The following is a 24,387-nucleotide window of genomic DNA, read 5'->3' as shown; positions in this document are numbered from 1 at the left end:
TTTCCGGCTATAGCACGTAAATGTCTCATCTCAATTGCATTTATCCTACTATTATGCTTTTTCTGTAAAGTCCAATTTTCGCTTGTATACAGTATCGTCGGTATCACAATCGTATTATATATTTTAATTTTTGTTTCGTGGGACAATTCTTTTTCCTCAGAATTGGCGCTAGTGCGTAGTACAATTCTCGCAATTCTAATTTTTAATGATGTGCATATACAGATACAAATCCAGAGAATCCATAAAGCCAGCGTAGTAAATAAGTATTAAGTATTTTTAAAATAAGTATTGATTCATTAACATTAAATTATTAAAAGTTAATAATACCTGGTTTTTAATCTCAGAGTTCTTTAAAATTTCGATATAATTTCAAAATTGATGTAATTAAATCAATGGCGCAAAAAATTAAAATGAACCTTTAATCACAGTTTTTTATGCACTTTTAAAATGCGCAGACAAATTTTCAAAATTTCAATATATAGGGTGTTTGTTCTAGGTCACAATTACTTTATATTTTTTTGTTAATCCGGACCTGGATTTTTCTTGTCATTACTAATTAGGTCGTTCCAATGTGGTAAATAAGTATTAATTATTTTTAAAATGAGTATTTATTCATTAACTTTAATAATTTATAATTAAAGGTTATAATACGTTATAATACCTGCTTTTTAATGTCGGAGTTCTTAAAAAATTCAATATAATTTCAAAATTAAAGTCATAAAATTGTCTGGCCGAAAATTTGAAGCGAACTATTAATCTTATTTTTTTGTGCTCTTTTCTTCAAATATGCAAAAAGATTTTCAAAATTTGAATATACAGGGTGTTTTTTTAAGGTCACAATCACTTTATAATTTTTTGTTAATCCGGACCTGAGTTTTTCTTATGGATAGTATGCCGGCCGTTTGGGTTTTGAATGAGACATATGTGTACCAAATATCAAAAAAATATACAGGGTGGTTCTGAAGTTATGGCTTAGGAAAGAAATGGGCATAATCGATAAAACACCCTGTAACTCGGTTATAAAAGTCGGTAGGACAAAAAATATAGTATATCTAGAACCGGCTCGGTGACCTCTATTCACCGTTAAAGTATTTCCGTTTCCCAATGAAACACCCTGTATAGACAAGGCCGAATCATTCCAGCCTTTAGAAGAAGGCTTCTAGAATTCTTAGTTTTTCTACGTCATATTGTTACGTTTATCAAATTGTCCCTACTGAATAACACACATCAGATCAAATTACTTACTTACACTTATTTTCATTTTTTAATTATGAAAAAATCTAATATTTTTGAAGTTTTACAAATTATATTATTGACGAGATTTTTATCGTTTTTAGCTATTAAAATTGTTACCAGACAAACAAAGACGGTTTTCAGAACCGGATTATGATATTCCTCGGCCTCATAAATCACTAACGCTAGTGCCGAAGAAAGAAGATGGATCCGTGAATGTTATAGGCTCTACCAGATTCTTCGGTCATGTTTTAAAACCATCTGGAGTCATTATAACAGAAAAAACGTAAGTACAAATATCAGGATCAGATATAACGATTGCATCTATTCAATGCAGTGTCTTCTTTCAAAAAATATCTTTCATATTAATTTTACTATTATATATCTTTTACTGACTTAGATTTTTCCTTCACTATCCCATTATTTTCCAGATTTTAACATGTGTAAATCTTTTTTTTTCTTTATATCTTCAGTATCCTTTTACAAAGGTTTACATGGTCCTCATGAAATAGTGCTTCCTCATCGATGATGAAAAGGAATTGATCGATACATTTTGTTATAGTAATGGGGCGTGATTTCACTACCAGTTATTCAGTCACCGTGATTTATAAATCACCGATGACTACCATTCCTTAAGAATTTTGATAACGGTGATCAGTGACCAGATATATATTAGGTAGGTATACATTTCACTGAAAGGAAAGTACTGAGGAGAATAATACTAGGACCTGTGAGAGAAAACAGAATCTTCAGAAGTCGATACAACAACGAGCTTTATCAGCTCTATAAGGAAACACCCCTGTCAGACTTCATTAGAATACAAAGATTGCAATGGGCCGGAAATGTGGATAAGAATGGGAGAGGATAGGCTACCAAAAAAAGCACTGAATGCTAGAATGCAGGGAAAGAGACCGGTTGGAAAGCCAAGACAGCGCTGGGAAGACACAGTAAACAGCGACGCACAAGCCCTTTTAGGAGTCCATGTATGGAGAAGAGCAGCCACAGACAAGCAAGGGTGGAGGCAAAAAATAAAGGAGGCCAAGACTCAATTTGGGCTGTAGTGCCGTAGAAGAAGAAGAAGAAGATACATTTCACGGTCATTGTCTCACAGAATGTGTTTATATAAAAATATTACGATATTCTCGGTGAACGCGATTTGGGGAACGGCGACTAACATCTGGAGATTTACCAACAGTGAATTTTAAGAACTGTGAAATACAAGGTATTTTATGTTATTACGTAATACGTATTGAATATTTTTTCTTTCCTTGTGGAATGCCGTTTTGAAGTACCTACTCGTCTCGAAGATGTAAATCCATTGGTTCTAAGTCGAAAAGTTCATGCTATTAAAAAATTTTGATAATGATCATATTATAAGATGACCTCAAATTGCTCATGCAGAATGCCCAATGTAGCGTGTTGTTGAAGTCACATGTCTTTGGTGCCTGTATCATCCAATTCAGGCCGAAAGAAATTGGTGATCATGGACCTAGAGCGGTAATCATTGATAGTGATGGCCTGGAGAAAATATGAGTCTTTCATAATTCGGATGCTTTATTCATATATTGTGTTCACTAAAACAAATTATATTCCCCTATCATCCATTTCAAGCCGAAAGGTAATCATGAATCTAGAGCGGTCATCATTAATTTGATAGTGATGGCCTGGAGAAAATATGTGTCCTTCATAATTCGGATGTTTTATTTATACAGGGTGTCCAGAAAATCTACCGACAAACGAAGACAGGAGATTCCTTAGATAATTTTAAGACAATTTAACCAAATTCACCTATTCCGAAAATGCTTCCTAAGGAAACTAGAGCTCTTTGAAAATCGCGTCTTGTAATTCGTTTTTCTTAAATACCTCCAGAACGCTTCTAGTTAGAAAAACAAAAATTGGTACGCATATTTATCTTCAAGAGATAAATCGATTCCATCCATTGCCAGTTTATAGTACAGGTCATAGGCGTCCGTTTTGGGTGGGGTGACGGTTATTTTATCGCATAACTTTTTTATCTTTAAATTTTAAGCATTTTTCACTTTGGATTATTAAATTGTGAGGTATGCTAGTACTAAAAGATACTCTTGATTTAAGTCGGTAAGACACACCGTTTTCTAGAAAAATCGATTTGAAAATTTTTCGTCTCTTGAATTTGAAAAAAAATTGAAAAATTTTTTCAAAAAAAAACGGTGTATTTTAACACCAACTTAAATCAAGAGTAACTTTTACTACTAGAATACCTCATAATTTAATATTCTAGTGTCAAAAATGCTTAAAAATTAAAGACAAAAAAGTTATGCGATAAAATGACCGTTGATCTACCCAAAACCGACGCATATGACCGATACTAGAAATTCGCAATTAATGAAATCGATTCATCTCTGGAATATAATTAAACGTACAAGTTTTCGTTTTTCTAAATAGTTTTTTTTTATTTAAAAAACGAAAAATTTTCAAATCGATTTTTGTAGAAAACGGTGTATCCTATCGACTTAAATAATTATCGACTTAAATAACCTTTTAGTACAAGAATGCCTCACAATTTAATAATCCAGAGTCAAAAATGCTTAAAAGTTAAAGACAAAAAAGTTATGCGATAAAGTAACCGTTGCCCTACCCAAAACGGACGGCTATGACCGGTACTAGAAATTTGCAATGGATGGAATCGATTTATTTCTAAAAGATAAATAAGCATACCAATTTTTGCTTTTCTAATTAGAAGCGTTACGGAGGTATTTAAGAAAAACTAATTACCAGACGCCATCTTCAAATAGCTCTAGCTCCCTTAGGAACATAGGTGTAACCAGGGGGTGGTTTTGGGGTAATAACCCCCCCTTTTGGATGTACTTTGAGCTCTATACACCATTATTATTCCATACCCCCAGAGACCTTCAAGTAGACGTAACCCTCCTCCCCCTTAGGATCATCCTGGTTACACCTCTGCTTAAGAAGCGTTTTCGGACTAAGTGAATTGGGTTAAACTGTAAAATTATCTGAGGAATCTCCTGTATTGGTTTGTCGGTAGAGTTTCTGGACACCCTGTATATTGTATAAAACAAATATTCCTCTATGTGTTTAGGTGCTTATAATATATATTTACATGTTTGTTTTAGAAACAATTCAGGAAGCCTCTCGCAACTCAACAGTTATGCTCCTGATTCCTTAGAAGCTGATATAAACAAAATAGCGTCGTTCCATCTACAATCTGGGATGGAGAAACCTGTATATATACCCAAATACTACAAATATATCGACAAAAAGTTAATTGAACAACCTTCATCTATAAAAGAAGATGTAAGTAGTCCACCTATGCCCCCTCGAGAGGAAGAGGATGAAGATATAGAAAATCCTATTTATATACCTAAATATTACAAATATATTGATAAAAGGTACAGCTCCAACCACAAAGACAACGATAACAATGACAAAATCAATAACAACTGCTCGCAGATACCTGAAAATACTACAGACTTTATAATAGATAATGAAATCTATGCAGAACCTAGGTCGCTTCCCAAATTTCAATTGGAGACTGATAAACACGTTGATTATGATCAAGATGACGAAGTTTTTGTAGATTCGTTAGAAGTTTGTAAAAACGAAGTGTCTACAGAATTTTAAGAGGTCTACTCAACGTTTAAGGGGCTATCCTAGTGTAAAAGTACGAAATTCATATACATTTTTGGGAATTTCTAAAATAAAAAGTACTATACCAATTGTTTTGAAAATTTGCATGATCGTTTATTATAAAAAGAAGTACATGTAAAACAATTTTCACAAAAAAATATTGAAAATTAAACGATTTATGCGCCATCTACTGGCACCGTGAAAATAAAAACATAGCTCCACTGCTGCAGTGATTGGGACTAATAGAGATCCTGAAACATAAAATTTCAAAGTTATTATTGAAACATAAGTTATTTTCTATACCATCAACTAGTGGTTTTTTGATCGGATAAAAAATGACAATTTGGCAATTATTGAAACTGAAAGTGTTTTAGCTAATTAAAAAAAAAATCAACATTTTGTCATTTTTCCAAATTTTAATATTTTTCAAAAATCTTAGTCAATGGTATAGGAAATTACTTATATTTCAATAATCACTTTGAAATTGTATGTTTTAGGATCTCTATTAGTCCCAATCACTGCAACAGTGGGGCCATGTTTTTATACTTTCACGGTGCCAGAAGATGGCGCATAAATCGTTTAATTTTTAATATTTTTTTATGAAAATTGTTTTACATGCACTTCTTTTTATTATGAATCATCCTATTAGAGGTAAAACTCACTAACTACACTTTTCAGAAAGTGGAGCAAAATCGATTTAAAGGTAGATACAAATTGTTTTTAAATTCACATGACTTGAATATTGGAATTTTTTTAATGCAACTTTAAAGAATAAATAAAAACAGATATTTTACGCCATATTTCGTCAGAGGATCTATGATACAATTAATATTAGATTAATTTTTGTACTTAATGAATTTTTCCATGAACACAATTATTGGATATTGATATCCTATTAGAGGTAAAATTCACTAAAACTACACTTTGTACTTGAGTTTTTCCTTGAACACAATTATTGGATATTGAGAAGTTAATGAATTTGTCTCCATAAAATTTCGCTGACCTACAACAAACGAACTATCAAAAATAGCAGTCCATTATTTAAAAAGTTAACATAAGTTTCGTTATTCGAAAATAAATGAAATTCTTTCAGAATTTATGACAGCCACAAAAGTCACCTGCTTAATCGCAAAATAGATTATGTTACCCTTTATGTAAGCTAAGCTATCACTGTTACAAAGAAATTTAAACTCATATTTCTTTAAAATGGCCGAACAGATAATACACACAAATATAATGTACAGTTTCAACAATACAATGTAACAAACAAGTCGGCTGCTTAATCACAAAATAGATTATGTTATTTAATGTATTGTTTGAAAGATCACTAAGTACCGATTCAGCATTCCAGATTGTAAGGAAAAATTCAAGAAGTGCAATAATAAGTTTTAATGAGTTTTACCCTGAAACCGAAATTCACAATAATGCACTTAGTGAGTTGTACCATAAATTATTTCAGCAATTAGAAGGGTTAGAGCCCCAGGTGACTTCTCCAGGGCTGGGCAGTACCGTATTGAGTTCAAATTGATGAAAAATTAAAAATCTCAAAAAAGGGCACTTAATGAGTTTTACCTCTAATAGAACGAAATACTCATGCAAATTTACAAAACAATTGGTAGGTATAGTATTTTTTATTTTAAAAATTCCCAAAAAAAGTATATGATTTCGTACTTTTACACTAGGATAGCCCCTTAAAAAGGACAACCAAAGCTGTGTTCACTTTTACCTTTTACAGTACGAATTAATTGTTAATTGATGTTAACTACGCATTTGGAAACTAACGGAATATTTGACACTAATTTGATTCATAAATCTGGTACTGTAGTTCTAAGCGAAGGCTTTCGCCTTCTCAAGTTACTCATTCTCTTCGGTTTTAAACTTTGATTCTTAAAAGCACTTTGATATCATCCAATATGTCGCTTTTGCCTTTAACAGTGCAACCAGATGGGTTAGGTCTTGAGGAAAACTATTAATTCCGCACAAATTATTATAGCCCATACAGAAACTGTAAAATGACGGAAAAATAGGACGGGACACCATTGACGCACTAAGTAACACATCTTGATTTTTTCAAGGTTTTATTATTTTGAAAAAATAGGATCTTCAACTGATGCTTTTGTAAACTTGGACAAAACTTTTTATTATCGGATTTGAATTTACCAACTCATTTTTAAACAAAAACTTAATAGGTGGTCCGATAAGTACTTAGCCTCGCCGCCCGATGGCGCCTCTATGTGCCCACACGCGGTCACTCTTGCTCACTCAGGACAAGAGCAACCATGAAACAGAGCAGTATTTGAGACTTCTTCTTCTTTAAGTTCCATCTTCTATTGAAGTTTGGAATTCATCATGGCAATGCGGACCCTGTTGACTGCCGCTCTAAATAGCTCTGCACTACTGCATTCGAACCATTCCCTTAAGCTCTTAAGCCAGGATGTTCTTCGTCTTCCCACATTTCGCTTTCCTCGAATTTTGCCTTGCATAATAAGTTGTAATAATGAGTATTTTTGCCCTCTCATCACATGTCCCAAATACTCAAGTTTGCGTCTTTTGATGGTTAATATTATTTCCGCTTTATTTCCTATCCTTCTAGTTACTTCTACGTTTGACATTCTTTGCATCCATGATATTCGTAGGATTCTTCTGTAACACCAAAATTCAAAGGCGGCGAACTTATTCAGATGGACTTGTTTTAATGTCCACGCTTCCAAGACATAAAGAAGAGTAGAGAACATGTAACACCGAAGCATATTTGAGGCTGCTGAAGCGTAATCAGAAGATGCTTCTACGTTGTTTCATAAATGTCAACGAAACATGCATCCACTGGTACATACCAGAGACCAAGGAATAGTCGAAACAGTGGACTTTATCCCGCGAATGTGAAGACTGTTCTATCGACCGGAAAGGCGATAGCCACCGTTTTCTAGGATACACAAGGTGTAATCTATGTCGACTTCTTGTAAGAGGACAAAACGGTCACAGAGCTTTACTACACCAAATTATTGGGCCGATTCGACGTCAAATTGCAGAGAAACAACCCCAATTGGCGAAAAAAAAAAGTGCTCTTCCACAATGCCAACACAGCGGCTCACACCTCCGCCGTCGCCATGGCCTTACTGGGCTACGAGCTGCTGTCTCATCCACTATATTCTTCATATTTGACCCCGAATGACTTCTTTTTGTTTCCAAGCTTGAAAAGGTCTGTACTGAACCCGCTATAGTGTTCTAAAGTCCTACGTAAGAAAAGTCAATTACCTTACAGCTACGGCTTCCGAAGTCTCAGCAAATACACGAACCGGTTGACGTCCCCTGCGATGAGACACCACCTTCAGTATCCGTCACTGTGTCACTGCACCCGGGTCCCAGCTAGCCCGTCATTTATTATTCCAATTCTACACTCTCGACGACAACTTCCGACATTGTTAGTACGGTATTACGCGAATTCGTATTTTTCTCCGCGGATCACTATTGCAAAAATTCGCACCCGATCGCACTCTTTCCGCAAAGAATTAACCCGTCACTTAATAATGCTCCTCATTCGCTCGTCGCTCACACACACGCCAAGAAAAAAATTCAAATCGTCCTTCCTCGACAGTTGTCACAGCACACTGCCCCAAAAACCAATAACGTTAAAATAATTCTTCGAATCTGTTCCTGTCGTCTATTAAAAGTTTTAACATCGAAAAGAAAAATAAACTCATTGATCTTTATCACTATTCTCAAAAGTGTACCGAAGGTATTCCGGAAAGGTTTATCAGACTCGACTCAGATGGTTTAAAGAAGTTGGAGCATCGCTTATCCAGCTAAAACGAGACTATGTTGAGCAATAAATCTCCTCTTTTCCAAAATGTTCGTTTTTCTTTTATAGGCTAAGTACCTACTTATCAGACCGCCATAGTATTTCTGTAATCTATTTATGTGTTTCTAAAGCAGCGTGCTCTATAACAATAGTGTTTAATTGCCGCTTATATTTCTCTCATATTGAAAGATTCTTAAAGAATACTAGCAGAGTTCTTGCCGCATTTGATCTACATCACCTTTGAAAAAATAATTGTACCATTTTGCTCACATTTCAAAGCATAGTACTTGCAATTTAGTTACCAAAGTACTTTAATATTAATCCTACGAATATGGTATCAAAGTAACTAAGATTTTGTCCGACTCTCTTCTGAAGTCTTTTAACTTCTCATTTTTTCAAATAGAGGTCACAACAAGCGTACAGTTCACCAAACATAGCTGAAAGTGTGAAAATAACCACGCTCATAATGCGCATTCGTCTTACGGCGGAACTCTCACTCGCACTGACGGTCCAGACCGTTTGTATGTGCGTTCTCACTTCACTGTTCGCGCAGGCAATGGGAATTTCACACTTTCAGCTATATTTGGCAAACTGTACACTGGTACATTATTTGATAATAATTTTCAAACTGGCAAGTCTTTTCGAGCCCCAAAAGGTTTTCTTCATGAAGTTTTTCATTACTTTTTGACAATGTTCATTTCTCTGATGCATATACAAAGATTGGTCTTTTCAGAATACTTTTCCATTACCTTGATACCATATTCTTTTGAAGTCTACAATACCAAAGATATTTAGTATTTTTAGTTTGTGTTTTATATCTATCTTTATTATGTATTTAAAGTTTTCAATATACACATAATAAAAAAGTTGTATGTACTTCTTTTGTACTTTATTTTAATACTTATACAAATATATACATGTAAAAACTACTTGTAATTTATTTTTCCTACAAGTTTCAGCATTTTAGCACCTGATAACACATATATTTTATGAGAAATGCAACCCTACGAAAATCTCTAGTATGCCTCTGAATTAAACCAAACTGTTTCCTAGCCTTGTTGCATATAAGATCTACACGCAGATTGAAGGACATTCTCTGAAAAACCACACATAGATGTGGCATTATTGACCCTCTCGATCAATATAATAATATCCTCTAAATTATAATTTAAAACTGAAGAATTCGATAAAACTGGATCACCTGATATATTCCATGAATACAATCAAAATATACTCGAAAAATATGAAATAATTTTGTCATCTGCATATAATATGCTGACTTCACAATCAGTCAAGGATAGCATCATCCACAAAAAAGTACAAAGAGTAGAGGTAAATGGACACTCCAGAGCTTGGAAAGTTATCAGTAGAAGTAAATTCAACTTCAAACACATCAAAAAATACCACTTTATGCAATAAAAAGCAATGATAGACTCTGTCAAATGCTTTAGATAAATTAGTATACAGTAATCCCTCTTCAACCGCGGGAGTTACGTTCCGAAGAGAAAGGTGTGGTTGGTGAAACCGTGGTTGGCGAGGGATCCACGATCCAAACAAGAATGTGACATAATCCCAATTTGGATACGTATGTACATATATTTGTATGTACATAGAAAGAAATATGATGAAATTGCATATCTGTGAAATAGTATTATCATATCAATAAAAATAAAGACGCTGAGATCAGCGTCTAATTCGCCGGTATTTTATATGCGCGCACCACACTCTCGGCGAAGTTACTTCGCCAAAGTTGTCCGAAGTACCTCACTACACACTCGTTCTACTTCGCGAGGAACACATTCAAGTGGTGCGATACCGACAAAGATCCCTTTGACTCGGACGCTCGAGACAGACAGAGAACGGAAGTAGAACGAAGCGAGGCAAATTGCACAAGGTGGCCATCTACACTCTCGTACTTCTTGAACCTCGATTGACTTCAGCGAGAGTGTAGACGGCGTTTTAAACCTTCCGAATTATAAACTAATTGCCATAGTCTTACTACTAATAACAAGCGCCAGAGGCGTATCATGAGTAATTTAACGCGACTGGTCAAATTTTAAAAAATATATAAAAATAATAAAATATTCTCATTAAAGATTCAACAGATATTACAACCGCGGATAAGTGAATCCGCGGATAACGAGGGATTACAATGGAATCCATCTGAGAACTGTTTCCAGTAGGTACATTTATAAATTAATCATTGTAAACTATACTAAATTTACAATCAAGATGCAGTATCAAGATGCTCCTAGTAGCATTTAACGTGTCTTGGTTTGTTTATTTCTACTGCATCTTGATTGTAAATTTAGTATAGTAGGTTGGTTGAACAATCAAGCGGAAAACCATGTTGACCAGTGCGAAGCTGATTCTTCAGAAACTTTTTGACTGCCACCCACAATAAGAGGTTAGGAATAGCAGAAAGAATTATTATTATTATAATAAAGAATAATTAGAAATCGATGATTTATCACCAAATGTGTGTATGGGCGTAACAACCCACATAACAATGATGTTCGTATCATGTTCTAAGCATATACTACCAACATTCGTCGAAGTATATTCTTTTTAGTATATGCGTAGTACAAGCATAGCATGTACCTTAAAAAACATTCTAAATTTCATGTTCTTTGCATATACTTTAAAGTATATTCTCGTACCGAATATACTGAGTACATTCGTGTACGTAGTAACTCGGAATATTCGTAAAAGTTTATTCTTAGAATATACCTTTATCGAATATTCTTAGCACATACTTATAAGTACATTCTTAACACATACTTATAAGTAGATACTTTTAAAATATCTTAAAAATAATATGTATGTATAGGAAGTATGAATAATATTAGCCTTATAGATTATCAACTTCGTTATATTTTAGAATAATTAATAAAATTTATGTATGTAGGTAGTATTGGACGAATTTCATTTCAAAATTGTTGTATGGTAAAAAAGTTTAAACATTAATTGTATTAACGTTTATTATTAAAAATTCGTTTTCATAATTGAAATAACTTTACCATTTACCATTAGGTACATCGTTGGAATTTGAATTTAGGTACATTCAATTCAATACGGGCCATTCCAGAACCAAAGCATGCCAATAAACCACCCCCTTATCTATGGCCAAAACCCACGGCTTTGGTGTTGCCAACCGTCGAGTAAGATTTTTCCGTCAACCTTAAAAATTCTTACTTTTATAAAAAAATTCCCTCCTGTTTACAAAATCTGAGAAGATAATATCTTCTAATTAAACATATTATGTTTAATTATTTTCAAATATTTTGATTTTTTTTAATATCTTACAATTTGGACTGGAACAAAAATTCCATTTTGAGTTAACTTTTCCCTTTATCACCTTTTATGTTGAAAATTCCCGCAAAAAGTGAAATTTCCCTCGGTTTGGCAACACTATAACCACCGCTCTGCACCGATGTTATTCCACAATACATATCCCCCATCCCTCTAACCCCGTCCGTCTTGTCTTATTCTGACCATTTCTTACCTGAACAACGGTAAAATATGAAATCCAAGTCCAAAATAGACATTACTAGTATTTATTGTATCTATGAAGTAGGATGAAGACCAATGATAAAGTACTAGGACTAAAGAACATACATAATCTCCTTTATTTTGTTTGCGGTGCTTCAAAATAGGTATAATCTATTTTGATAACTCAATATTATTTAATAAATACATATAAGTAAGTACCTACATATAAGTATATAAATTTTAGTTACTCATACATAGTTTAGTTTAGCTAAATATTATAATATAATAGTTTATATAGATAACTAAAATTTATAAATCTGTACTTACTTTTTAAGTAATATTGCAGAATGTAGGTACTAACTACATTCTCATTTGCCATTAAAATATGTAAATATAATAGGTATTTGGTAGAACCAGTAGAACCTAAGATGAGATTAGGTGATGCTGAAAACATACTTCTGAGCAATATAGCACTTTCTTAGAATATCCTTAAAAATATATTCTTCTAATACAAAGATTTGCAGTAGTAGTACGTTCTAAGTATATAAATAGAAGGTTTATAGCACGTCCTTGGAATGTTATAAAAAGTATATTCTTAGTATATACTGAAAAGAAGTGCGGTAGTACATTCTAAGTATATACATAGAACGTTTAACACGTTAAGCCCCGGACCATCATGACATAATTTTTCTGTCAGACCGGAACATTTTTTTAATAATTTTGAAATAAGAATGTGTATAACTATTTATTTCTATTCTAAAATAAAAACAAAATACATTTTTTAAGTAAAAAAACAGCATGTACCAACAGGGTACACACGGTCTATTTATAATTATTTTTGTAATTTGTTTTAATGTGGACCATGTGTGCCATATTGGCTCACACCAGGAAGATAATCAAATACCTTCTCCCTAAGATATTTTAAGTTTAAAAATACAAAAACAATTTATTTTTTCAAAGAACATGTATGAATATTCACAAAACACTTAACACACATATATGCGGTATTAACGGCACATGCCGGACAAAAAGTGTATACCCTTTTGGCATTCTTCATCGCTGATGCTCTTCCTTCACGGTTCGAAAAGTTCTTGTAACATGCTGAACACCTTCCCCTTTTCTCTTTCTCGTCCAACGTATGCAGAGTTGTTAAAGAGTTTTCAGAAGTTGTTAAAGAGTTTTCAGAAGTTGTTTGAGGCATTAAAAGACTTTGAACAATCTGTTCACGGAACTCAGTAATTGAGAGATGTTTGCCAGTAACAGATTTGTAGAGAACTAAAGAGTTCACAAGTGCGGTATTTGTTAGTAATTCCACAGCCAATTTACGATACCACTTCATACTTCGTCGAACAGGGGAATTATATGCAGCCTTTTGATCCGACACATCGATAAAAGATTTTGCAGAATTATAGTCAACAATGGTCGATGGTTTGGGAACAGGTCCACGTTTTGTTTGAACATCTATCATCAAAGGAATATCCTTGGTCGTTAAAAACAAAACGTCCCGTTTATCTTTCCATTTTCCGATAACAACTTTTGTATTACTCTGTAGATACTTCATGTCACCTCTTTTTAATTTTGCATTGACTACCGCTTTGGGATTATGTTTCCTATTGGAACGTAATGTTCCGACTAAATGGGTTTTCCTATTATTTAAATCATGAGCCAAGTCAACACTCGTATAAAAATTATCAGTATATAAACTTCTGCCTGTATCTAGAAGCGGTTGCATAAGTTCCATCACCACTCTGGATGCTAACGATTTTTCAGATGGTTGCATCTCTTTTCCGCCGTACACTTTAACGGCGTACGTATATCCATCTGCGACGCAAAGTTTAAACAATTTGACTCCATATTTGTGTCTTTTTCCAGGAATGTATTGCAAAAAACTAAGTCTACCACGAAATGGCACCATAGTTTCGTCAATACATAACGATTCTCTAGGAGTACACATTTTCTGAAACTTTTCATTTAGTATTTGTACAAGAGGAGAAATTTTGTAGAGTCTGTTTCCAGGTGGGCAGCTCTCGTTATCTGAAATGTGAAAGAAGTGTAATAATATTTCAAATCGACTTCTACTTATTTCACACATTTTAGAAACTTCATTTTTGTAAAGTAAATTGTTACTTCAATAATTTCTGAGTTTCGGTTTTCTGTCTAACCCCATCCAAATAATGAGAGCCAAAAATCGAAGCAATTCTTTTCTGTCAATTGGTCTCCAGTTACTCATAAGCGAATGTTTCGTTATTGACTCATTTACAATACCAGCGATTATGGTTTGTTCGGCGTATTTATTAGTTTCAGTAACCAACAAATCTTGCACTTGACGGTCGATAAACAGTAGGCAGAAATCTATTGGTTTGTGGTCTGTAAGTTTTGCGAGTTCTTCCTGATTTATTCCTGAAGTAAATGATAGTTCGAACTTATTGAGATCATCTGGATTTGGCACATCGCTCCATGTTATTTTATTTCTTGATACAACATCGTCAATAACAGCTTCCAGGCTAACGTTTGCAGATTCAGCTTTTTCTACAAAGCAAAAAAAAAGTAAACTACAAACAGAATTTGTGCATTCCTAAATAACTTACCTATCCCTCTTGTATCAGCCTCCTTTTGGATACAACTAGGACCTGCAGTTATTTTATTTCTTGATACATCGTCAATAACAGCTTCCAGGCTAACGTTTGCAGATTCAGCTTTTTCTACAAAGCAAAAAAAAAGTAAAGTACAAACCGAATTTGTGCATTCTTAAATAATTTACCTATCCTTCTTGTATCAGCCTCCTTTTGGTTAGAACTAGAACCTGCAGTAAATTCTTTGCAATTTTGTGTTTGTTTGCAAATTTTAGCTTTTTTTCTACGAGACTCATATTCACTACTGTATGAGTCTGAAGAACCATCAGTAACATTTTCATTGTACACTGGATCGGCATCAGAATAATAAAACGTACTTTCAGATATACTACTATCACTAAAGTCACTCTCCTCAGCAAGTCTGCGAAGTTCGTCTTCCGATAGTCCTTTACGGAACATTATCTTATTTTTTAGTTCCACTTTTTAACAAAAAACTGAAGAGAAAATAGTGTTAGCCTCGTTAGACGTTCGAACCGATACTGACTGAAGCATGTTAGAAATTATAACCTAACCTGTTTGTGAACACGTGGTTTAACGGACCAACCTCTGATTTTGTTTACCACAGACCGTTTACACACATTTATACATAAGAAAGCACGGCAAATGCGATCCTCGACGAGCCACGGCATTAGGAACACGACACTTCGCTGTGGCCTGATAGGTACACACGGTCCCAGATAAAACTAGAGTGTGTGCCAGTGTGGTACACATGGGGCTTAACGTGTTAAGTACTGTAATGTAGTATATACTCAGTATGTGCTATGCACATTCGCAATGGTAATTACGCATATTCTTAGTATATACTTTTTCTGAAAAGTATGTTCTATGAATCTACTAAGAACATGAAATTGTTATGTGGGAAAGTCTCTCTTAAAGCCATCGGTACATAATTCGTAAATATTTTACGGCTATTCCTACTTTTTCTGTCTTTACACGGCAAATTACGTGTAGTAAAATGCACGCTGGTATGGATATGTAAACATTACTAATAGAATTTCATTCTACTTGAAAATGTCATGATTAACTTTAAAGAGATGTCTTTTGAATGTTCTTGGATAACTGTTATTTGTATAATTGTAAATTATTAATTCAGTTAATAAGTGTTGTAATTTTTTCACTATGTATTCAGTGATTGTAATAATTTATATGTACAACAAAAACTAATGCTCAATCGAGAAAAAAGGAAAAGTGTTTAAAGTGATTTTTTAATAATATTATATTGTAACTATGGAACGCTTACAATTTTGAACATCTTTAACAACAAAATACTTGGATCACAGAATATATCTTGATGTATTCTCTGCTTGTATCTTCCATAAATAATACACAATAAATAACTTTTTATTAAGTTCACGTCTTAAATCAATTATTTATCAAATACACTATATATCAATATTATTTAATCAACAACTTAAAATATTCCCGATGCCATGTCAAATATTTAAAATTGTCACTGTCCGACTGACAATATTCTATTCGACTGAGTGCGTTGTATGACAAAGATAGATTTGGAAAATATTATCACGGACAATGTATTCATTTTTTTCGAACCCTGAAAAAAACAATAAATATTTTTTAAAAATATTTATTGTTTTATTATACGCAGAATGAAAGACTAAATTATTACCGAGGACCGAAAGTCCTTTAGAATAAATAAAAGGTTTATTTTGAATGAGATATTTGAAATTAAAAATCACACTAAATTTTCTTAGTTTTCACCCCTGTAACTTATTTTAAAATAAACATTATAGAAGTTCTCAGGGACTTTCTTCATTTTCACCCCTGTAACTTATTTTTAAATAAACATTATAGAAGTTCTCAGGGACTTTCGGCCCTCGCTAATAACGTAATCTTTCATTCTGCGTTTAAATTTTTCAAAAATACTTATCAGTTTTCTCAGGATTCGAAAAAAATGAATCCCCATTTGAATAGCATTGCAGGCGAAAATACGTACCCATCACCTAAAATTGTAATGGAAAGTGATACCCCCTATTCTCGGTCAAAGATTTATTAAAAATAAGACAGAGGTCTATACAAAGAAAATGCATAATTCCTTAAAAACAAGATATTCTCTCTAGACCAGAACCTTTATTGGCATTAAGACACTGTAAACCTGCTAGAATGTTGCAATAAAACAAAATATGTTCATTCTGTAAACATTTTATTAAAAAATATATGTAAATAAATATTAACTACATACTAAATTTACTTCTTTCTTCCAGTTTTCTTTTGTTTGCCACCTTTACCTTTTAACCTCTTCCTTACGCCTGTTGCTTCTTCTGTGTCATCATCATCACCTCCCTTCTTCCTCTTGCCTCCCTTCTTGTCTGTTAAATCTTTCATTTCCTGAAAAAGAATCAATGTATTACAGACACATTAAAACAAGGTTTATTTTTTAACTTTATGAAGACAAAATATTTAGGACACTTTATGAAAAAGGGTCTTGCTTTAAGTTATACTGCACAAAAGAATATTCATAATAATTTGAAATCATGAATGAAGCACTGAATGTTGATTACAGTATAATTAGTTGCACAATTATTAGGAACAATATATTACATTATAAAATTTGAAATAATGAAGCGTAAGAACTGGAACTGGCTATAGCTAGTAGGAAAGAAAAAGTCAAGAAAAAAAAAAAGGTTTTTTTTTGAGTAAATAATTTTAAGTACCTACATTGCTTATTAGAACATTGAGAAGAACATTACTTATTAGAGAGGAGGCAAAAAGTAGAAGATTTAAAGTTAGTATAGATGTGTCAATTGTAAAAAGCTTTTTCAATAACCAAATCGATGACAAATGTAAATAAATACGAGTTGAAGCTCATGAAAATATACGGAAATAACTAATATTATCTCAATCCCTACCAAACGACAATATTTGGCTTATTCTGTTTACATATTTTTTATATGCCAAAATCTCATATACATACCATTTTGGCAATTCTCTGCGCTTCAGCAACTCTCTCTTGCAATACCATAACTTCATCTTCTTCAGTTTTGTATAACGGTAGTTGCTTTCCTATCAGTTGCTCTATTCGCTGATACAATTCAACATCGTACTGAAATTAAAATTTACATGTTAGATATTATAATAACAAAAACTGAAGACTTGAATTTGTACCAAATTTTAGTGTAAGACAATTTGGGTTACTAACCTAAAAATTCTTTACTGTATGTCCCCAGAGGGAGGTAGAGAAAGCTAGCTATAAAAACAATTAGCAAGAAAGAGAACTAGCAATGAAGAGAAATAGTAATAAAAAGAACTACCAAGGGAAATATCCACAAAGAAGACAATCCAAAGCAGGAACAAGAGAGAGGAAGTGAGAAAATGAACAGAAGAGAAAGATACAAAATAACAACAAAAGGAGCCAACATAAAGAATAATCGAAAAATAGAGCAAGCTAGAAAGATAAAGAAAAAGGGAGTTATAAAGAAAGACGAGAAACTGAACAATTGAGAAAAAGATCGAAAATAATTAGGTGGGGTCTGGGGAGCAAGTGAGAACTATCTAAAAAAATAAACTAGAAAAATAAACAAGAGCAAGAGAGTTAGGTAAAAGGCAAGATAATGAACAATAATGAGAAAATTACAAAAAGCGAGAAGGAGAGTTAAAAAGGAAGAGTATCAACGAGAAAAAGAGCAAAGGAGCTAAAACACCAAAATGTTGAAAATGCGAGAAGCATAGCAATTAAGGAAAAGAGAAAGCTAGATACAGAGCTGCGATATGATGTCACAAGTAAATACTTTTAGCATAAATAATCTTACCTGAGTAACAAAAGTCACAGCCCTACCAGATCTTCCAGCTCGTGCTGTTCTTCCCACTCTGTGAATATAATCCTTACTGTGTGTTGGTATGTCAAAGTTGATAACTACATCTACGTGTGGTATATCTAATCCCCTAAAACAAAACAAAAACTAATTGTAATATACATTTTGTCACTGTTTGTCCTATTCAGTAATATAATTATTGTCTCAGAGGTAGTGACGAATAATAGAACTGTTAATTTCATTATTTAAAATCAACCACAGTGTAATGCATCATAGACAACATAAAAACTAGAAGTTTTATTTGCTGTTTGGCAAATTTTATTTTGTGTATATTTATCCAAAAGACAGTGGCAAAGTTGAAAGTAAATTCAGTAGCTACATACAGTCCCATGACCATAGGATGCGGAATAACAATAACTTCTATAATGCTGATGGCTATCCACATTCATTAACCAATTTAAAAACCATTCAAACGCAGGATTTTGTTGGAAATATCTTCTTTGATGTTCTTTAACCCTTTGAATGCTGATGACACCTTATAACATCATACCGTTACTAAAGTCAGGTGTGCATGATGGCTTCAGGCGGCATATGTGGATATTCACAACATTCACTTAGAGGTTGGTCTTTGTTTGACTTTAACTGAAACAAGTTGTTTTTCTATTGAGTATACAGACAAAAGTGTGTATAAAGCCAGTTTAGTTTCATATTATGGATGAAGCAATCCCAGGGTCATCTTTACCAAAACACTACAATATAAATGCAGCAAGATATTGAGTCAGCACCCAGATAGTGTTAGGCATATTACTTCAGCAAATAAAGGGCAAGCATGCACAGCTCCCTGAGCAAACCGTGGCCAGTGAGAGAGATTCTCTGAGTAAAGTTTAAGTGGGTGTATGACCAACAACAGTGTTTGTCATCGGCCATGGTTTGTTCTGGGAGCTGTACTATAGAATGAGTAACACTTATCCACAAGCGCCCATCTCTTTCTATACAATCACAGGGGGAACATAGTTAATGAAAAATTTGTATTGAGGTATTGTCAGATCAGCCATATTTCTTTGGAGAAATTGTACTGATAAACTACAGTAGAACGTCAATAATCCGGATTAATTGGGACCGGACCCCATCAGGATTGTCAAATTACCAGGATTATCGAAATTACCTCAAAAAAAAGGCCAATATACACATTAAATTACAACAAACGTTTTAAAATTTTATGTTTTCTCTTGTACAGTAAAGTGTCTAGAGGTGAAATTAATCAAAACATTTTTTTATGTTTAAACACTGTATTGTAATTAATTTATAATAGCACCATGTGTACAGTAAAAACATCAGACACTATTTGGGCTTGTAAAAAAATGTGTAAAATATTTTTGAACTGCGGTAGAGGTTTGTTTTTCGCAGCGAAGTTCTTAATTTATTTTAAAAGAATCAGATATTTTTGCTAGATACAAATCCGGATTATTGACGGTCCGGATTTTTGACCTCCGGATTATCGACATTCTACTGTAGCTGCAAAACATTTTTTACATATTTCTTTTTTTAACTGAGCTACTTAAGAAAATCTAAAGTACGTTTTTACATTTGATATTAAAGAAATACTGTACATACCTGCTGGCCACATCCGTAGATATCAAAATAGATCGATTTTTCGCCTTGAACTTTGTTAACGCAGCCAATCTTTTATTCTGGGACATTTGACCATGCAGAGGGACAGCAGTTAATCCCAGATTTCTTAACATTAGTGCTGTTCTGATGGTATTATTACAGGTAGAACAGAAAATCATAAAACTATTACCGGCCAACTCATTCAAAATGTTCACCAAGTAGACGTCCTAAAAATTAATGTACGATTTTGGTTTATGGTTTATACAAAATAATATATTTTTGTTTAATGAAATAAGGCTTCAGAGGTAGTGACGAAGAAGTGTGTACTTTTCATTATGCGTCAATTAAATAATGTATACATCATGAGCAAAATGTGTAATAAAATAAATTATATTTTTCTGATACTTTGATAGATTAATAAATTTAAAATGATTTACTATAAGATAAGCACTAAACAAGAAGGAATGAATTTGTTTTAGTCTATCAAATACTACACTGAATATTTAAAATGTATTAAATAATAATACACACAACGCAAAAGTCTTTTTATAAATAGGCGCATTTTGTTTATCTCTAATCAACTTAAAAAAATAATACAAAATTTGTAGTTTAAATTGTTGTTTAATATGTCAAAAACCATAAATTGCAAAAAAAAAAACAGAAAATTGGAGCAAAAAAAATATATTGCAAATCACCCATGTTTCACATACCAACGTAAAATGTCAAAAATACGAAATATAAACTTAAAATGAAGTATGGCCACCACGTTGGTTTATCACAGCTCTACATCTACTGTTTCTGCTCCGAATCACATTGTTAATGTCTGCTTAAGGTAGTTGTGTCCATTGTTCTCTCAGAAGCTCTTTGAATTAAAACTCATTGTAGATATTGCCCATATGTGGAGTAATTCTTCGTTGGAGCATGTCCCATACATGCTCACTGGGATTCAAGTCCGGTGATTGTGCTGGCCACGGCAATACATCAATACCCTTGTTATCCAACCAGTTTGTTACAATATGCGCAACATATGGTCGAGCGTTATCATGCATAAAGTAAAAATTTTCTCCAACAGCAGCAGCAAACGGGCGCACAACAGGTTCAAGAATAGTGTCCAAATATTGCTGACTTCTGAGAAAGCCACGTGGGAAAATGAGGTCAGTTCTTCCGTAAATCATAAATCCGCCCCATACCAATAATGTACCATCTCTGCATGCATACACTTCTTGAAGATATCGTAATCGTTCTCCATTTCCGGGTCGTCTCCAAACTCTTATCCGACGAGAATCTGGATGAAATCCATATCTAGACTCGTCACTAAACAAAACTGTGGCCCAGTCATTGTCAGTCCAATTCTGAACTCTTGACACCAGGTTAATCTTGCAGCGCGATTGCCTCTAGATAGAGGTGGACATCTCAGTGGTCGCCGACTACGAAGATTGGCTTCATGGAGACGATTCCTCACAGCACTGCGGCTAATTGTTACATTATGTGCAAGCTGTAATTCATTAACCAGCTCGGGTGCTGTGATTGTTGGCTGCCTTCTGGCATTTAGAATTAAATATCGGTCTTGAGTGACGGTTATAGAGCGACCACGTCCTGGATGTTGCTCGGCTGGACTCCCAGTGGCTCTAAACCGACGCCACAAACGACTTACGACGCTTTGGGAGACACCCAGCTGGTCAGCAACTTGAGTTTGTCGCATACCAGCTTGAAGCAGCCCCTCGGCTCTATTCATCTCGTCCAACGTTAAATGTTGTCGTTGCATGGTAAAAAGAAAATATCTTTAACTCACCTATTAAGCAAGAATGGTATAAAGTGACTAAAATTAAAAGTAAACAAAACATAAAATGTTGATTTTTTTGTCCCTTATAAAAAACATTCTAAAACACGTATTGCTATCAGTTTTACAATTTTTTTTTTTGATAAGAAGTGAGTGTCTGTATCAACAGTTATAGTACAAGCAAATTTATATGGTCATGAAATTTCTGTCATTGGTATTGTCAAATTATTAAAATATCCTTAGACTTTTGCGTTGTGTGTATAAAGCAAGGCTTTAGATCTTGGTCATATTCAATATTCTTACCTTAAATTTGACAGGAATGAAAATATAATACTGCTGCAGCTTCTCTACAGTTTGATATTTAGTGGAGACCTCAACTCTAACAGGATCCTGCAGACAGGCCCTCTGTAATTTCTTAACCTTTTGTGTCATTGTAGCCGAAAACAAAAACGTTCTCCTCTCCCTGGGAATTACTTTTAAAATCTTATCCACTTCAACTTCGAAATCCATGTTCAAAATTCTGTCAGCCTCGTCCATCACGAGGAATTTTAGGGCTCTGAGACTGAACCCTTTTGTGTTTTCCAAATGGTCGAGCAGTCGGCCAGGAGTTGCTATTAGAATGTGAGGTTTTTTGGCTAGGATCAGTGCTTGGGACATCATGTCCATTCCTCCAACTATAACTGCACATTTTACACCTATGCTTGAGCCTAAAAATATGCGTTTTAGGAAATTGTGAAACCTTAAGTTGCTATTTTAAGTTTAAACGAAATTTCTCAGAGGTAGTGACGAATAGTATGTAGTAATTTCATATATTATTCAATTACTCAGGTATGCATCATAGATACAAATAGGAGAGAAAGCCACAGTGTTGTAGGTATTTTCAGATGCAGAGTACACCTCAAGAATTGGTTGCTTGAGCCACTCTGCATCTAAAAATACTTTTTGAAAAGCGTTTTGGTAAATTGTGGGTTAGGACACCTTGCATCTTATAGAGTCATAAATATATCCTCTACGATACTTAATGTGGAAGAAATAGAATTAGTCAAGCTCCACAGTGTGGGGTTCTCCATTCTCATCGAATCCCCCTAGTTCCAGAGGTGGCACCTATTATTGCTTCCCTGTAGGTTAGTTTCTCACAGATTATTAGTTGGGAAAGGGTCAGATGACTTCCACAAAAGAATAATTCATCACATATAGATGTCGACGCCAAGCATTCTTTGCATTTCCACAAATACTGGTTTATGTGACCTACGTTTCACAAATGTCTTTCTAATATAGCACACATTACACGTTAATTGTGTAATGTGCAACACACAATCACTTCATATATGTTGGAAAAGGCAGCTCCAATACCTCATAACCCCAAAATCACGATTGTTCAGTAGACAACCAAAACTATTACTATTCATACACTCAGCAATAGCAATACAAGCTATTAGAAACCCCATTTAATAATATAAGATATAAGTAATGAAGTATGGCTTACATTACAAGGTTTTTTGAGCATGCGAGTTTAGCTTTACATTATACAAATCTGCAAAAAACGCATTTTCCAATTTTTGTGGGTTATGAGGTATCAGAACGACAGACGAAATAGTATAAAATTGTTCATACCTAAGGCTTCAAACTGTTCAGATATTTGAAATGCTAATTCCCTGGTAGGTGTTAAAATCAGTGCAAAATATCTCTGGGGGTTCTCCAAAAGCGCCTGAAGTATGGGTAAAGCAAAGGCAGCCGTTTTGCCCGAACCTGTCTCAGCTAATCCAATGATATCTTTTCCTTGCAACGCTACAGGTATCGCCTCCTTTTGTATATTCGATGGTTCTTTCCATTTTAACTGTTCACATGCTTTACAAAGCGCATCTACAAGACCCTAAATTAAATTTATGTATAGTAAACATGTGCAACTCCATCGGGAGGCCACGTGCAAAACTTACCAAATCTTTCCAAGCCACTTGGGCCTGCTCTGGTTGTTCTACAGCTTCTTTAGTAGCGCTACCGCTTTCATTGTCATTTTCTGGACTTGATGAATCGCTGTCTGACATTATTTTTTAATAAGATATATCAATTAACTCATTAAAACTGTAACACCACGTGCAACATTTCGTCATTTCGTTCGATCAAAAGCAAAAGATGTTCAAAAGTCAATTGTCATTGTCAATTAATGTCAAATGTCAGTTAGTGTCAGTAGTCACTGTAGTCAGTGACGTCCGATGCCCGTTGGAACAAATTAGAGGGGGACCAGAAAGAATATTGGTTGATAAATAGCCAGTTTTACCTGCTGAATTCGTCATCTACAAGAGATTGTACTTTGTTACAGGCTGGAATCATTTTTATTAAAAATACGTAAAATTGTGGTATGAAAGAAACATTCCTGGGCCGGAAAACCGGGCCTGAATATACATGATCAGGTGGCTGTACATGCACCATTGTATTATCAGA

The 24,387-nt window shown here is 33.9% G+C and overlaps 2 protein-coding genes and 1 non-coding gene across 3 annotated transcripts in view; 1 reads left to right on the top strand and 2 right to left on the bottom strand.

Annotated features, from left to right (window-relative positions):
* The window catches only part of LOC126889599 (ankyrin repeat domain-containing protein 12-like), a 131,498-nt gene extending 121,963 nt beyond the window's left edge, over positions 1-9,535 (top strand). Inside the window, exons 7-8 of the mRNA XM_050658070.1 lie at positions 1,338-1,519; positions 4,347-9,535. Coding sequence (XP_050514027.1) covers positions 1,338-1,519; positions 4,347-4,854 — 690 coding nt within the window. The 3' untranslated portion in view covers positions 4,855-9,535. The remainder of the gene's footprint in view (positions 1-1,337; positions 1,520-4,346) is intronic.
* Positions 9,536-16,928: 7,393 nt separating this feature from the next.
* LOC126889603 (probable ATP-dependent RNA helicase DDX47) lies at positions 16,929-24,112 on the bottom strand. The gene is made up of 7 exons (XM_050658076.1): positions 23,883-24,112; positions 23,560-23,818; positions 22,249-22,652; positions 20,169-20,392; positions 18,552-18,684; positions 17,717-17,845; positions 16,929-17,130 (listed from the first exon to the last, which is right to left on the bottom strand). Exons 1-7 carry the CDS (start codon positions 23,988-23,990, stop codon positions 16,990-16,992), a joined length of 1,398 nt encoding a protein of 465 aa, XP_050514033.1. The 5' UTR covers positions 23,991-24,112; the 3' UTR covers positions 16,929-16,989.
* LOC126890830 (small nucleolar RNA SNORD70) lies at positions 18,747-18,841 on the bottom strand. Its single transcript, XR_007700482.1, has one exon. It is a non-coding gene; the product is annotated as a small nucleolar RNA SNORD70 (small nucleolar RNA).
* Positions 24,113-24,387: the final 275 nt, after the last annotated feature.

The sequence above is a fragment of the Diabrotica virgifera genome, chromosome 8 (genome assembly GCF_917563875.1).
Source record: "Diabrotica virgifera virgifera chromosome 8, PGI_DIABVI_V3a".
NCBI classification, from domain to species: Eukaryota; Metazoa; Arthropoda; class Insecta; order Coleoptera; family Chrysomelidae; genus Diabrotica; species Diabrotica virgifera.
The sequence above is the reverse complement of the archived record's forward strand: the minus strand, read 5'-3'. Positions and strand labels throughout refer to the sequence as shown.